Genomic DNA, 18220 nt, shown 5'->3' on the forward strand with positions numbered 1-18220 from the left:
CCTACAATGCCTCTAACCTCCACAAGAACCACCAGCAGATCTGGCATGCCTTGAACCACAGCTAGATCTGCATCCCTGCTCTTTTCAGGCCCCTTTTTTGCAGTTTTTTGGAATTTTTTGTCCGGCGGGCTGGCCTGCTGCACACGTGTCCAATATTCTTTTGTGTTACTCCACTCCCTCTCTATTAAAGACCCAAGCTTTACAAGTTGTTCCACTGTCCGAACAATGCCTCGTAATCCACTGGCTAGCCGTGGGTTACAAGCATTCAAAATACGCCGCACAATTTCCTCTTCCGGCATATCAGAGCGCAACTTAAGATACAAGGCCCGATAATCATATGAGAAATCTGGCACTGTGATGGGGTTGCACCATGGTCCGTAACTGCTCTTCAATTTCTGATTGATAATCAGAAGACAGAAAGGCTACCAGGAATGCTTCCTTGAATTCAGCCCAGTTTGTAATGTTTGAACGAGTAGCGACCCACCAACTATGTGCTAAGCCTGTTAAGTGCGCAAATAAGTTCAATGTCACTCAATGGTCTCAGAGACAAAAAGTTTTCACATTGCTCTACGAACTCTGTGGCATCCACTGAGCTGGATTTTCCTGGCGTGCCAAACTGGGAAACTCAAGGTGGATGGGCGGTTTACTGCGGACAGTTCGTGCCATCGGCATCACCCACTGTGAAAGGCGTGGAGAAAGACGTGGGTCGCCAGGACAACCGTGATTTATTTATAATTTTCGTAATCTGCTCATGCCACATTTGGTCCCGCCGTTGTAACAAATCACCTTCTTCAAGTACATCTGTAACTACCTGATGCTCACTAATCATGTTGAATGTTATGTTGTATGTTGTGTATGTTAATGTTTAGCAGACAATGTGTAGAGTATTGCAGTGTTTAACTACAAACAAAAAATATTGTATAGTAAATTCTTAACAAACATGTACACTTTTCATATGCCTATGAAAACGTTGCATGGAAAAACAAAATAAAGTCTTAATAGTTCCCCGTACGGGCCACCACTATGTAACAAACGCTCTCTAATGCTTTCGAAAGCGAGGGCTACAATACGCATCAAAAGGTGCGGGGCGACTATTCCATTACACTATGCAGGCAATCAAAGTAGTGGACATGCGTTAAATAACAAAAAAAAAAAAAATAAACAAACATGGCACGTCCTAGCAATAACCCCAGGAAGTTTTACCAAACACGGTTGAATCACACAAGGACACAAACGTTAAACCTCCGTGCTTTATAGAATTATTGTACCGGCAGGAATCTACAGTAGGCCCGCTCCATTCATTCACTCATAAACAAAACAAGGTGCGCGCATCGCGCCAGCAACCCCAAAATCCCCACAAAACAACCCACAAAACAATTTGTCCAGTATATTGTCCAATAGGTCAAGACCGTGGAATAACTAAATGTCCGAGCAAACAAAACAATGTCCTTTTAGGAAGTGGCAGCCTCTCCGCGAACGCAAAAAAATAAGGAAGGACACGGCGGTCCGGTTTTAAAAACCCCGCGTCTCACCAGCCTGTCCTTGTTGGCAAACGTCCGTCCAGATTAGTAATCCCCATATAGAAAAAAAAAGGCAAAGTATCCAACAATGTCCTTTAGAACAAAAAAGGGTAATCCGAGACCGTGTGACGATACTCCACACTCACGTAGTGTCAAACACATAGGCCTGTTCGCGCTGCCCCTACCTAACGTGATAGCAGAACATAAGAAAACTTTGAACCTGTCCCACGAACGCCTCCCATTGATTGACAGGCCAATTGATGGGAGTTCCTCATTATCAGTGTGAAAATCAGTCCTATACCCATGTGTTTACTTCATTTATGGTATCCTATCTAATGTTCATGACTCACATAATTACTATTATACAAACAGTAACATTCAAAACCATACAATGAGTACATGCTCAAAATAAAACACATAATTTTAATGGGTGACCATTACAACCATTACAACAAAAATGAATATGCCAGGGCAACATTATACCCCAGGAGCAAACACCCAGATACCAGTGCATGTGATCCTGAAATCACACCCACCAGTCAACGCAAGTCACTGTAGAACAAGGCACAATGCAACATGGTAGACTTCGAGGATTCTTGGCAAAGTAAAGAATTCCACCAACTTGCATGGCCCCACATGTCCAAGCCTCTTTCCAAAATCTATGGCTTAGAATATTTATGTATGAACACAGTTGGTGCACAGGAGGATTCCCTTATCATCTACCTTGAGGACCAACGATTTCCTCTCTTGTGTGTACATCCTACAGCAAATTCAAATCCCCACAACTCCACTTCCAATGTCACTGATTCCGACAGATACGCCCGACACTTCTGCTTTTTATCTGGTGGTGGAGTTGACCGGACATCTGAGGCTTCAGACGTTACCAATTTATCATCATCCATCGCGTCTAGCCTCTGAAAAAACTTTTTAAGGCTAGTCTGCCTGGGCCTGGCCATGTTTGAACTGCCTCACTCATTTGTTCGTTGTTTAACATGGACGTTTTAAGCGTGAGCTTCCTATTTGAAATGCAGCATAGGCTATGCGTGTTGTTTAATAGCTTACTTTTCAAACGGTAGAGCCTGTTCATTTAGCCAGAGGACGTATAATATAGGCTTACATATTAAGGCTTATTCTCAAATTCAGATTGCGTTAGGGGACGGGATCATTAGCCAATTTCAATCGGACAATTTGACCGGAGAGATTTAATTTTGTCGGACATTTCATTTTTTTTCCGGCCAATGTCCGGTAATTACGGACAACGGAAACCCTGGTATAGAGGAGATTTATTTCCCTTTACACCTCCATTCCATACATACATACATTAATCTACCTACAGCTCTCCCATGCATTTGGAATTGAACGTACAGTATAAGCATACCACACACAACTATTGAAAAATGCTTTCCTGTCTGTGACCAATTAAAACGCATTTGTATTCATTTATTCCTCGTGCCTTGTGCTGCACATTTTATGGACATGATTACATTGTTAATGTGTCCGCCTGCAGCTACTTAATGCAGATACGCTCACACACTGTACCATGGCCTGCCGCACAGCGCCAACAAAACACACCTCTTTATATCTCCCCAACAATGAAACAGCAGCCCCCCTACTATATGAACAGACCAGCATCAGCATCTTACAGTGATGTGTCTGACAGCACAGACTCTACTCTACAGCGTTCACTCTTTGCGTCTCGGGAGCGGAGCTGGCATGGAGAGGCATAAGATTACACAACAGATTTGCGTTCTCAGCCGTGACCAGCCGAGGAGAAGCGAAAACCAGATGGTGGATGACATGGCACTGAACCACCGAGGCAAGTCAAGCAAGGGAGAAAAAAAAAAAAAAACACAACAAAATGAAACAATCATCTCACCGGTCCATGGTCATATATATTTTTACAAACACCATGAGCCGAGAGCCGCCAATGACGATGATATAATTTGAGGGAAGGGGGCAGTAATTAGGGAGAACTGATAGAGTAGGTGCACATGTTTTTGTGCCTGGTGCACATTTAGTGCGAAAGGGGCTGTCTGTGTGTGTGTGTGTGTGTGTGTGTGTGTGTGTGTGTGTGTGTGTGTGTGTGTGCATGCAAATGTGTTAGTGTGTGTCTTTCTGCCTGTATGTGTGTATGAGAGAGAAAGAGAGAGAGAGATATAGAGAGAGAGAGAAAGAAAGAGATTTAAAAAGATTGTGAGTGTGTCTGTGTGTCTGTGTGTGAATGTAAAAATGTGTATGTACAGTACACAATGTCTGTGTGGACACTTGTGTTGAATATGGTACAGTATGTAAAACGGAAGCTTTGACATGTTTCATCTATAGGAAGACTCTGGTAATTACACGCCGTGTGCTTCCGCATCACTGATTTTACCTACCCTTTTAATTAACCCACATACAGGGCATCAATTCCTAAGGACCTATTTATTTCTCTCTCTCTCTCTCTCTCTCTCTCTCTCTCTCTCTCTCTCTCTCTCTCTCTCTCTCTCTACCTCCTCTCTGTTGTGGTCTTTCATGCATTCCTAAAAAAAACATGGTAACATGGCATTCATACATTCTGATATTTCACTTTGATGCCTGTAATATTATACGTACTGTATATACTTGAACACACATGCGCACACGCACACGCACACGCACACACACACACACACACACACACACACACACACACACTTCTATTCCATTCTAAATGCACATTACATATTCATGCTTATCATCATGGTTTATTAACATGCAATGTGTTACATTAACTTCTGTACATGTGCATTTCTGTCTGAATACAGCTACCTTTACATGGTAGAGTGCCTTTAAGTTCTCTTTTGATGCAGAAGTCTGTAATTGTCACATATGGCAAGTAACTGTATATTTATCCTTTTGAATCCTTCAGAGACTATAGCAAATAGGTGCATACATATGTTTGAATGTTTGTACTTGGTCAATCAATGCTTTGTTATGTATTGAATGCTAATCATGTCATATATTTCTTGATGACAGGGTTGTTGTAATTGCATGATGAGAAAACAATAGGGTTTCGTCATGGAGTGCTTCTACAGTCTATATTTACAAGGGTAAGATACAGAATTGGCGTACCCTCAGTTTAAGGAGGAAAGCAAAATGCCCCTCAGATTAATTTGTTCTTGTGCTTTGCGTTCCCAAAATCAAATTAATTTGCTTGCTTTCAGTGCTGTTTAGTGTTGTTTACTTAAAGAGCTTTATGGCTGTTCAAGCAAATTGTTGTTATCACTGATTACATTATTGAGCCTAATGTGATGCACACATTAACTGAAGCCATGGTGTCTCCCTACCAAAATACACAGGGTGAAGGAAGACTTGCTCAAAGCACAGCTAAACACAAACTGATATGGAATCATTGGGAAGAAATGTTTAATTTGGACCACTTTGATATTTCAGCCACAGTGCCCTCCAATTAAGTAAATAAAATAAAAAATCAACTAGCTTTCTAATACATTCCATCCAAAACACTACTTTGTTTTTTTATGTTTATTTATTTATTTACAACTTGTTTGTAAACAGTTTACCTTTCTTCCACAGTGGACTCACTGGTATTCAGGCTGCCTCCACAGCCTTGGCAAGGCTCCCAATTTCGCTTCTCGAGCTGCCCATTCAGCTGCCCGTCAGAAAAGCTGCTGCTCCGGCTCCACTCCCATTCCTCCAACCTCCGCACATTCTCACTGTGAGGAGAGGAGAGCCATCCAACTGCTGAGAGAGAGGTGGAGAAAGATACATAGAGATGGAGAAAGATACATAGAGATGGAGAAAGATACATAGAGATGGAGAAAGGGAGAGAAAGGAAAAATGAGTGTCTGGTTTTCACTTTTAGGATTCTCTGCAGGCATACTCACATCACCAAATAAAAACAGGGACTGGAAATAGAGAGGTAGAGAGAAAGACAGAGAAAGGTAGAGGAAATATATGTGTATATGTGTGTGTGTGTGTGTGTGTGTGTGTGTGTGTGTGTGTGTGTATGTGTGTGTGTGTGTGTGTGTGTGTGTGTGTGTGTGTGTGTGTGTGTGTGTGTGTGTGTGTGTGTGTGTGTGTGTGTGTGTGTGTGTGTGTGTGTGAGTAAGAGAGAGAGAGGTGGAGGGGGGTTGGTAAGAAGGAGATGAGGGATGACAGAAAATATGTCCACTGGATAAATGAATATTAATTCTGACTGACAACTTGGCCTATTCCATGAAATCTCTTCTGTCGTGTGTCAGCGATGATGAAGGGGTTAATAATTGCTCTCTGGTGCCAACAGTGTAATTGCCAGCCGAACACTAAATAGCTGGAAATATCCGAGCCAAGACTGATTTTCAAGTAAGCATAGAAAATAGGTTGTGTTAATCATTAAGTGAAACAATGAAAAGATACAACATTTTTTCTTATACTTTTGTACTCTTCCTCATATTGATTAGGCACATCTAAATTGTCATTCACCAATAGAAATCTTTTCATCCAATACACAGTAGACAACATGTCATACATTTATGTACGTATGCTGAATATATACTTTGCAGATATGTTGCATGATATAAAGTAGACTAGAGTATTATGTATAATTTATCTAGACCTATTTTGCATCACTCAAGTTGAATTATAAGAATATACTGTAGGCTATGGGCCTGGTGTGGTTTTTCCTCTGGGAGAAACCAATCATACTCAGTTAGACTCCATAGTAAAAGAGTCAGAGTGCCTTTACTAAGCAGCCCCACTTACAGGAGATGGAGTTGATGTCTCTACCATTCTCGATATTGCTTGATGAATATGTCAGTTTATGTTTGGATCGCTTTGCATTATCCCTCTAAGCTACAAAACACCAATTTAACTGTTAATTAATGAATAAACTGAGAGAAGAGACACAGAGAACACATGCCATTTGGCATGTTGGCCCACATTTCCATAAGGTGGATTCAAATATGCCTTGTATAATATAAACGGCACACATGCATCACCTTACGAGTGCCAGATATTTGATGCAAAAACACCAGGAATAGACGTTAACATCTGTATATTCTGTAATGTTCATCAGAGCGTCTTTTATTTTGGAAGCTGTGACAAGACTCTCTGCTCTATCTCGCCAGAGATCTACTCTCATCATATAATAGTGTTGGGCTTTGAAGGGAAGAGCACACTTTAGATGTGTTACAGCGGCATTGGCATTTATGAATGCATTTATGTTCCCCAACAGTATTGGAACAGGGGAAATAAGAAAGCGTCTGTCTTATTCATGAGAACATTAGCACCACCATGTGCTTCCTCGGCCCTCCACGGACCTGGCTTTCAAAGAAATGCGGCCACCATGGGAGTCCAGTATCTGAACTGTCTCAGCCAGAAAGAGACGTGTGAGAGGCTGTCACATGCACATGCACACACACACACACACACACACACACCATGTCATCATCCTCTCTTGTCTGAGTGTGTGAACTCTCTTTGTGCTTCTGTCACAATTCAACAAACTGGTGTCAGACACTGAAGCTGTACAGAAAGAAAGTTTTCTGCCATTTGAAGCACACTCCCCCTTTATGACAACAGCTGGATGAGCCCATATCTCTCAACCAGTCGGTCTTTAACTAAATGACCCTGAACATTAACTAATCCTGAATATAGTTTTTTTTTATTGACAAGCTATATCAGTGGAGTCACTCTTTATGACTGTGCTCTTCTGCAAGTCTCCAACATCAAATTAATCTCTCATTCCCTGAGCAGTTCCACAAGCATTTGCAGCTCTTTGCCACATCTGGGAATCACTGAAGTGAAAATATTCAGAGTAACATTCACTTTTACTGGACTCACATTAGCCAGAGCTGCAGACACACAGCGGCTAACTCTGCACTGATCCGGCCCACAGCTGGCACTGATCCGGCCCACAGCTGGTCCAGCTTCACACCATGTCTGCAGTCTGGCACTGAGTCGACTACAGGCTCAGCTGCTATCGAGGAGAGCTTGTGTGAGTCTCCTTGTGTTTCAGACTAAAACTTAATGCCGTTTTTATTCCACTGCCATTGCATTCTATTCACATTTGCAAGCAGCATGCACACACAGATCTGGCCTTAAACTAGTGCAGGTCATAGAGCCAGATCCGTTCCAGTCTTAGTGGCGATCTGAGTGAGCAGGTAATAGCAAGTGTACTTCACCATGGTCGAATTCTCCAAGCATTAGCAATGGATAATGCTTACATTGGCTTACATAAGGCATGAAATGAGCTAAATATACTCTGTTCTAATGTGTCAACATGATGAATGAATAATTCACAGCTACAATTCAAAGTTGGCACCTATAGGTTTACACAGTAAATTAGTCGCACAGCGCCCTTGTGAATTCTGCTGCATAAGACCACTTCCATGTCACATTTTTTATTCTGTCTCTCCCTCTCTATTTCTGTGTCTTTTCCCTTTCTGCCTGTTTTGGGAGAAGAGTGCATCTCTTAAATAATCATCTGCACCAAACGGAAATGAGTAATGTGCTTAGCCAAGTGGATCATCTCATTAATCTTGTGTTTCAGGCAGAGAGGAGTGCAAACAGACACCTCTGTTTCTGAAAACCAACACGTGGCAGAATTATGCATACAAACACTGACACACACAAAGACAGACACACACACACACAGACAGACACACAGACACACACAGACACACACACACAGACACACACACACACACACACACACACACACACACACACACACACGCACACACACCTACAGTATGCACACAGATATACACCCGCACACAAACACAGGTACACAGTCACAAACACATGTATGCACATACACACTTGTATACATTAAATTCATATTCACATGAACCTGAGCAATAGTGTGCATGAGCTCAAGCATAATATATGCTGACATATACCACCACATGCATAAGCTAGGAGACAATAAGTGAATCTGAGTAGAGAGACATTCCTGAAGCCATTTCAGTTTTGTAAATTCGATTGAACTCTCAAGCACTTTCTCTTGTTTAACTGCAATTGTAAATATGATGTGGCAGCACACACAAATAAACAAAGGCGTGTGTCACGGATGACTAACAACATCAATAACAAACAACATAACAAAAAAAAATAGTTTTCACCAACAATAATCTCCAGATCCATACCAAAACTAGTAACTTTAAGAGTAATAAGAGTAATGCACAGCACTTTCTTGAGTCTGTGTGCTCCAAGCCGGGATTAAACCATTGACCTTGGCACTGGCTGCACCATGCTCATGCTTGACAAGGCGCGCCACTCACCCCCCCTGCTCCTGCCATCGCTCCATGGTGCCCGCTGGTGTGCCCTGTGCTTCATGCCCGCCTCCTCCACATGGTTGGCAGTACACGGGCATCTGTGCGTCTGCTGCAAAGGCAAGGAGATGGAGGCATGGTCAGTCCAAAGTGTTGATGTTGTGTTTGATGCAACATCCGAATGTGGAGGCTTTTGCTATATTTACAGAGGGGATGTGAAAAGTGAGATGAGAGATGAAACCATGGAGACTGCTCTCTCAGTTATTTATTAGACACACATTAAACAAACTTAAAATGAATGCATCAATGAATAAACTGTTATTATCTACGTTGTTCCATTATTCTCATTAAGTCTAGAAGTTAGAGCACATTGCCCATTTATATTTTTAATGAAAATACTTAATTGGTTTATGGAAAACACACACACACACACAAATACGTACAGTAAGAAACAAAGAGGAGAAAGAGAGAAAGACAGCCTTTGACCTTACCATTCTGTTGGGATGAAATCAAAGATGAAGCCACCAGTACAAACAAAAGTTGAAGATGAGGACGAATGAAGTTCTATTGTAGCTTAGTTGATTGGAAGACAGGACGATTAGAATGAAAGAAATGGTTTGTGGTTGAGGAAAAGTGAAAGAAGTCAGATAAAAAAAAAAAAACACTCAGTCAGCCTTTTTCCTCAGTTGTGAGACTTCACAAACCCCCAAAAAGCTAAATAAAACAGAAGACATGCTGGAGGAAGACTGGACAAAGAAGAGCTAGAGGGACAGAGAGAGAGAGAGAGAGAGAAAGAGGGAGAGCAGACAGCAAAGCGGACTGTGCGGAGGTTAGAAAAAGTGTGCAGGAAGCCTACGAGAGCAACTGACTAAGAGAGTGCAACGGCAGTAGGATCAGTGGAAGAGAGGGTGGGGATGAGAGGGAATGCATTTGAGTGTGTGTGAGGGAAAGGCAGAGAGAGAGAAGGAGAGAGAGAGAGAGAGAAGGAGAAGAAGAGAGCATAGCGCCACAGAGAAGCACTGATCAGTCGGCTGAGTGAGTGAGAGAGAAGCTAAAAAAAGAGAGACAGACATAGAAAGATGTGGGGAGAGACAGAAAGGGAGAGAGAGAGTAAGTAAGTGAGTGACTGAGACGGTCGAAGACGGCAGAAATAATATGAGAAAGATTTAGAGAGAAAGAGAGAGACAGAGAATGACAGAGTGTGTGAGAGAAAGAGAGATAGACAGAGTGCTAACAGGAGGCATACAGCGCCGGCACCCTGGAGCGGTGAAGCCAGTGAGGGGACTGCCACATTGACTCAGCTTCATCTCTACTCCGCTCCGCTGGGCCTCCAGAGCACAGCACAGCACAGCACAGCACAGGACTGGACGGCACAACAGAGGACAGGACAGCACAGCACAGGACAGCACAGCACAGCAAAGGACAGCACATGACTGGACAAGGCTGCGCAGCACAGCACAGGACAGGACAGGACAGAACAGGACAGCACAGCACAGCACAGCACAGCACAGCACAGCACAGCACAGCATAGGACAGGACAGCACAGCACAGCACAGCACAGCACAGCACAGCACAGCGCAGGACAGGACAGCACAAGACAGAACAGGGCAGGACAGCACAGCACAGCACAGGACACCAGAGGACAGGACAACACAGCACAGCAGAGGACAGGACAACACAGGACAACACAGGACAGCACAGCACAGCACAGCACAGCACAGCACAGCACAGCAAAGCAGAGGACAGGACAGGACAGGACAGGATAGGAGGGTCAGCACAGCACAGCACAGGAGGCCCAGACGCCGGACCAGCTCAAGCCTTCCTTCTGGTCTCTGTCCCTGCCATATGGTGCAGCAGGTTCAACAACGATGTAAAATATTTCTCTTCTGCTATTTTAGGAAGAATGACTGCAAAGAGTGTGAAGAGTGACTGCAATTGCAACTGCAAGTGATAGCATGCAATTATCACAATGCATTATATGTCTATCTGTAATGCTGTGTGGAAAAGGAAAAGGCAAGTGCTACATTACTGTTGAGAGAGAGAGAGAGGAGGCATGTGAGAAAGTAAGTCACATAAAAAGCTGAAGTTAATCTCCCATTGACCTTGACATATAACCTTTGTGTTTATTACTGACTGTATAATAGTTTCTCCCATCTTTTTTATATGAATATGAATAATATGCACTATATTTACATACCTTAAACACATTAAAGGTTATACCTGGGAACTAAATTTGATCATCTGTCTTTCTACACACTGCACAGTGAATTTTTATGCATGAATCAGAATTGTGACAAATGATGAGGTATGCAAAGGCACAGACGAGGCTCTTGCTTTATATAATATTCAGTTGAATGGAAAAAGGTATATTCTGTGCCGTTAAAAATACTACCGATGTCATAGTTGGTAGTAATACAGAACCTTGCAAGTCCCACTACTCCCTCTAGTGCCAAAAGTAGAAAAGTCCATGTACATGAGAACATAAATGTTCAATCTTGGCTGACAGGCCTGTCACATATCTTGGCAGAGGAAAACCTAATCTGACAGGGTCATCAGACTTTGCTTTTGACAAAGTCATGGCATGACAGAGACAGAAAATATTTAACAGGCCCATATCACCATAGGTATGGAGGGATGCCGATATAGAATGAGCATTCACAAACAGCAATTAATTGTGTGTGTGTGTGTGTGTGTGAGTGAGAGAGAGAAAGAGAGAGAGAGAGAGAGAGTGAATTGATTATAACCTACCCTGTGCCCTTTACAATCAAACTTAAATGAATAGAAGCAGATACTAAGATGATAATGATGGCTTTCAGCCGTTACCACCACTCCATGTGTTTTTGACCTACAGTATATGTAACACTCCTTCACACTGACTGAGTCATAAAGACTGCTAGTTACATATACAAAGCTGTTCAAGATTAGGTTTACAGATACGTTCATCAGGAAGTCACCCTCAGTGCACCACCCAAAACATCAACTTTCTGTTCCTGTTCATCAACATTACTTGATGTATTCACAGCCACGGGGTAAACCGGCGCATGAGGGTTGGGGTGCTACACAATTTTAACAAAAATTAAAATAAAGAATTGGAGATGATGATGATGATGGTTTTAATCATCATTTCAACTACATTGAAAATGACCAAAAAAGTCACGGGGCCAACCCCCATGAGACCACTATGTGAGAACCTTGGGTCAAAGTGTATTTTTAACCTTAGCCTTACGATGGGCAGAGTGCAACAACTGTGAAAAAACATCCTGTGACTGTCTGCCAAATGCCATAAACATAAACAAATTGAAAGTATTTTGTACAGTGCTTTTGATTTGTGTGGCATCACATGCAGTAGGAAGGAAAGGTGTGTGAGGCTTTGGTTCCGGGGGTGTATGGTTTCCTCAAAAATTTTTTTTTAACAGAGTGTCTATTTACATCCCTGGTACTAATAGCCTTGGCCACACAGCTGAGCTATTCACACCCTGTGACATAACAACAAAAAGACGTTGCTCACGTGCACAAAAAACATGGCAGACTGCAGGGGCGGAGTTGCAATCGGGACGGTCGGGAGTTTTCCCGGTCGGCCGGTCGAGGAGTGTGCGCAGTGCGGGCCGGCCCATAGAGCTTTTATCGCGGCCGTGAGTCGTACAGTACATGTAGCCTGGCGGGCCATCCTATATCATTGAAATGTATAGTCTGGAATCGAACCATTCACCTCGCTTAATCCAAGGGGCGGGCAGAGAATTGTCTTTCGAACTGCCTAGGCATGCAATAGGCCAGCGCTACGACCATATTAGTATCCGGTCGGCAAGGCAAATACATCCTTCTTCGAAAGGAATGACTTAAGTGCATTGTGTTGCTCAACTTTCAAAGAAAAGCACAAGTCCAACTCCTTCAAAGTTGACTCCAACGCCGATTCAAACAACCGCTCTTCGTTCGCCATAGCCACCTTCCTTGTTGTTCACCGTCGCAGGACTGTCGTTATCCTGTTAAGCCCGCCTTAAGACTCTCTAACAAAATAGAGCGCTGTGATTGGATGACGTCCACAGCGTCAGCCAATAGAAATCCCTATGGTTTGATACTAGACGTACAGGCTTAGCAAATTAATTTGCCGCCGCTAGGGTGCGTCTAGATTTCTAGGCTATCGTACATGATACAGTAATTACATGAAGAATTTTCCGCGAAAATCTCCAAGATCTACACTTAAGTTTTGAGAAGTCCAACCAATATTTATACCACTCGCTCACTGTCTATATGTCATCCATGGATACCCTGCACACTCATCTCTCCCATGCTGATTTAGGCTATCCTTACTTTTGTATCTTAATTCATTTTTGTCTTATTCAGGCGTTACAGAACTTTCATGGTCACAAATAAAAAAAATGACAATTTAATTTGTTTGTTTGTTCTTAAATTAACGTAGGCCTAGGCTAGAGCAAAGGAGCAAAGCCTCCTGTGAATGGGGAATGTGTTTCTGGTTTATCCAATGAAACGATTGCAGGTCAAGTCTATTTACAGAAATGTAGGGGGATAAATGAGCGGCCCCTCGTGTAATGCCATGACCCTACAAGCGATCAAGTTCGAGGACTACAGGAAATTTGAAACTACAGGAATTTTAAAAGTTGACGGATTTGCGTGGTTGCTTGCTGTTTTACACATGGATGGAAGGCAGAGAGAAAGGTTAGCGGAGCTAAAGCATTGACGTTATTGCTAGGCAGAAACTAGCACAAGCTAGTCTTATGTTGATATGTAGCCTAGGCCTAGCCTAATGAGTAATTAGTAGGCCACTCAGGCTGATAAATGGTTTGTGAAACTCGTTGGAACTGTCTATACTATGTATGTAAGCCTATATAGGCCTACTTTAATCATTCTCTACAAACCTATTCAAAGTGCCTGGTTTTTCAATTATTTTATTACCTGAGTTATTAGGTTGACATTGTCTGTAGGCTAGGCCTTTTTTAAATTTATACAGGCAACTATTGGAGTGCTATGATACCCAGATATGTCCTTGCATGATGCTTGATATTTCCATCCACGCACAAAGCTGTTTTCATACTGCACTTAAAGGGACACCAGGCAACGTTTTTGTGTTAATTAATCATCTTCGTAAGTTGGTATATGGTTATGTAGCAGGTAGACCTTCTCTGCCTGCTATTTCCCCATAGCACCTGCCAGTGCTAATGAAGGGGGCGGGCATTTAATCAATCTGGCACCAGTGGAGTGCTACTTAAGAGGGGCAGCAGCCAGTAGCAATGTAGACTCCACTGGTGTAGCCCCTGTCTGTGCTACCGTCAGGTATGCTGTCTCCCCATAGACATTTGTGGTTTTATGTTATGTATATTGTGGTGTTCTCATTGTTTAATCTTCTGTGTTCTGTTCTTTTAGGCAGCACAGTCATGCTGGTGGGGTAGCATGGGTCGTGCTGCTGTCTTGTCTTGTCTTGTCTTGCTTTGGTTATTTGTTATGTTTGGTTTTTGTTTTGCTTGTCTTGTCCTTTTGTTTGTGTAACGTTTGTTTATTTAGTAGGGAGGTGGCTCTGAGGGAGGTCTAGTCTAAGCACACGTGTGGTGTTTCTGGTGTGCTGCTTATAGCTTTGCTGTGTGCCTTTGCTGTGTAACAGGTGAACCTTTAATGATGTTTGCATGATATTTGTGTGGACTTCCATAGCTGCCACACCCAGATCTCCACTTCCCAAAATCTGTGTCTTAATAAATCTTTTGCTTTGCTGGACTTCATGTCTCCACCGTGTAATTTTCGAACCTGTGCAGGACCTGCGACCGAAGCAGGTTCAGTTTACAGCACAGAGGCAGGCCAACGAAACGCTAGAGATTGTTGCAAACGTGTGTATAATGGCAGAGCTGGCGAAGAAGCAGCGAAAACCCTTGACGGAAGACGCAAAGAAAAGAAAAAGAGCTTCAGACCGAGCGAGGGGGAGTTTCGTAGAGAAAAAGCATCAGGCTTGCCTGGTGTCCCTTTAAATATCTAGTTCCTTACACATTTATTGAAAGTGCCTGGTTGGGGGTGCCGGTGCTGTCAGAATTTTCCCGGTGGATTTTAGCGCCCCACTCCGCCCCTGGCAGACTGAAAGGTTTCGGCACGAATATCTGTTGAAATTAAGTTTTAGATTGTAAAGTTGTGTTTTATTTTCATAATCTTCGAACTCCGTGACTTGTGTGTGTGATCTCAGTGAACACATACAACCGTCAGTTTGTTAGTTAACAGAAATTTCATGAATATGATGCAGGCCTATGAAGTTTGCCTGGCAACATCTCTGTAGTTGTGAAAGTAGATAGTGCAGTGGTTACAGACATGGTTTAGTATGTGGAAGACTGGGTTTCCATTCCCGCATGATCCATTTTGGCAGAGTAAGTGCGCACGTGTACCAACGTCTCTGGAGAGAAGGCACGCAATTTGAACAAGAAATCGGTTCTCAAACTGAAGTTTTGATTGCAACAATTAGCTAGTTCATGCACCAGGTTGTAAATGGCATACATTATACACCAGGGTACAAATAGCATCCTCTAATGATACAAACAGCATAACTTATTCGGAGTGTCTATTACACAGCTGAGCTATTCACACCCTGTGACATAACAACAAAAACATGTTGGTTGTTTTTTTATTATTATTACATTGTGTGATCAATATGCCAGAGTAAATGCACAGGGGTGCAAATAGCATACACTGTTATTTGTACCAGACAGGGTATTAATAGAACACATTGCTGTGTGCACCAGGATACAAATTCACTTCTAATTGCACCAGGGTACGAATAGCATACACTGCTAATTGTACCAGGGGTGCAAATAGCCTTATAGACAAGTGCTATTTTTGAGATGTGCATCCTAGAGGCATTTTTTAGTAAAAGTTGGGAACAGGACTTTTTAACATAATTAAGGTGTGTTGAATCCAACTAGCCCTGTTCCCAAGCTGAATTTTGAGTTTTTGACCGTCTAACTAGCATAAACAAAATGGTTGCCAAAATGGCAATTTTGGGCACTTTCTTTTGACATTCATGACCATTATGTATGGTGGGGCACACCATTATGATTTATTAAGCATGATCATGATTTATTTTTCTGCCACAAATGTGGTCATCACTGCTCAAATTCTGATTTGAACACAACTTTGCAGTTCTAAACACAAGTCATTATTCGCTACTTCAGTTGGGAGGCAACAGACATGATGAACGCATGATGATCATGCTTAAGAAATCATAATTCATAATGATGTACCCATCGCACCTAATGCTTTAGTTGATATGTTGTTCATACATGAGGTCATGAGAGTATCTGAACTCATGTCAATTCCTGATGATTCCTAAGATATGCTGATAATTCATGTACCTTTACCGTAAAGTGTTACCCATATTTCATCATAACCGTTGTGTTAGTAAGATGATTGAATGTCCTGTGAATCAATAACTATAACTAGTGCTTCAAGAGCCTGGTCCTGGCCCACCTCAAGACCAATTACCACCCTCACTGAACCCCTACCAATTTGCCTACCGTCAGAACAGGAGCACAGAGGATGCCATCTCTACGGCAACCCGGCACCCTTTCCCTTCTTGACAATAGCAACACCTGTGTGAAAATGCTGTTCATTGACTTCAGTTCAGCATTTAACACCATTATCCCCTCCAAACTGACCACCAAACTCTGGGCATCAATACCTCCCTCTGACCACCAAACTGGGCATCAATACCTCCCTCTGAAACTGGATTCTGGACTTCCTAACCAACAGACCTCACCTCCTCAACCCTGAACACCGGCATCTGCTGAGCCCTCCTTTACTCCCTTTTCACCTACAACTACACCATTGTCAAGTTTGCAGACGACACTATGGTGATTTGTCTCATCAGCAACAATGAAGAGACAGCCTGCAGGGAGGAGGTCCAGCACCTAACATCGCGGTGCACCGACAACAACCTGGCTCTCAACACCAAGAGGACCAGGGGTGTAGTGGTAAAAAAAGAGGTGGGTAAACTATATTCTGTAATCAGGCGGACCATGGCGCGGTGACGGTAAGGCTGACCGCGGTATACCGGTGTGTATCCTGACCACATCGCTATAGGGTACCATTTGATGGTACCAAAGACATCAATGGGTGCTCCCTCATAGGCCACACAATCACTATTCAATTCCTACATTAATATAAGTTCATTGTTAACTTCAGAAGGAGTAAATATGATTAAAGTCTGTAAAGTTTATTAAATCACAATAAAGAGAGCAAAAATGTCAGGATGTAGTCAGTATATCAGAATGACACTTCAGAAATCGGTGTATCCATTTAATCCATTCATTATTCATTCAAATCCATTCATTATCCAAACTCATTTACATGACATGCGGTGTGATTAATCTTTGATGCTTCTTGCTGACCTCTAACTCTAGGGAGAGACGGTGAATAACCTAATTTTATAAAACGTTGGCATGTTCCTTTAAGTAGACACACTCCTCAACCACAAACACTTAAAAGCCCCATTCGTTTCTTGGTACTGTTTGCACCTGTTAGTCATCAAGAACTACAACAAACACACATGCACACACACACCACCTCTCTTTCACACTCACACACACACTGCACCTCAAACGAAGTGTGATTCTTTGTAGGTTTGATGGATGTGTGAAGGGTTGCAAGTGGCTCTGGCCCAAAAACTCAGTCAGAGGAAAATAGAAAAAAAATCAAGCAAACCACAAACACATGCTTCTGGTTCTTAGCAGCATTAACTGTGTAGGAATCCAGTCTGAATGCTATAGTAGCATCATCCACAATTAGTTGTGATGACTTTGTACCCAAGATTGTATTTTATTGGTGAGCTACTATATTGGTGAATTATGATAAATTAAACTTTCAGGTTACATCGCAAACACGGTTTCCTGTGGTTGGTTAATATTATTATAGCCTAACATTAACTAGCTGACTAACAAAGGGAGCTTATCACTAGCTTTCAGTGGCCAATAATAGTCAACGCCGTGTCTCAGTGGCATAAATGTATCGCGCACCAAATTAACCTCAATTGTATTGTTTCTGGGGCTCACCCAGGGCTAGTCGAGGCTGTTTTCTGGCATAATCAGTAGGAGGGATGTTGTCTTGACGCTTCAGAAATCGGTGTATATCCATTTAAAAAACATTGATTATCCAAACTCTTTTACTCATATGACTAATCTTTGATGCTTCTGCCGCAAGACGATTAGTACACTGAATGTAGCGTAATATGGATAAACTGTGTTGCGCAGGCCGGATTCAACAATATGAAACTAACAATATGACACTGTACACAATTGTAAAAGGACATAAGCTTAATTTAGAATTGTTTAAGAACTGTGTAATTTAAAGGTGGATAAAAGCAATTTATACGTGGATAAACACAATTTAGGGGTGCGTAAATGCTATTTCCGCAATTCAGGAGGTGCGTAAACAGCGTTTACGTGCGTTTAGCCTCCACTACATCCCTGAAGAGGGCCAAAGAGC

General features: G+C 42.4%; 1 protein-coding gene across 1 annotated transcript in view; it reads right to left on the reverse strand.

Annotated features, from left to right (window-relative positions):
* The window catches only part of LOC125309945 (dystrophin-related protein 2-like), a 33440-nt gene extending 23869 nt beyond the window's left edge, over positions 1-9571 (reverse strand). The window contains exons 1-3 of the mRNA XM_048267070.1: positions 9244-9571; positions 8762-8864; positions 5060-5240 (exon numbers count right to left, since the gene is read on the reverse strand). Of these exons, the coding sequence (XP_048123027.1) occupies positions 5060-5240; positions 8762-8864; positions 9244-9246 (287 nt within the window). The 5' untranslated portion in view covers positions 9247-9571. The remainder of the gene's footprint in view (positions 1-5059; positions 5241-8761; positions 8865-9243) is intronic.
* Between the last annotated feature and the right edge of the window lie 8649 nt (positions 9572-18220).

Source organism: Alosa alosa, chromosome 2, assembly GCF_017589495.1.
Source record: "Alosa alosa isolate M-15738 ecotype Scorff River chromosome 2, AALO_Geno_1.1, whole genome shotgun sequence".
In the NCBI taxonomy this organism is placed as follows: domain Eukaryota; kingdom Metazoa; phylum Chordata; class Actinopteri; order Clupeiformes; family Clupeidae; genus Alosa; species Alosa alosa.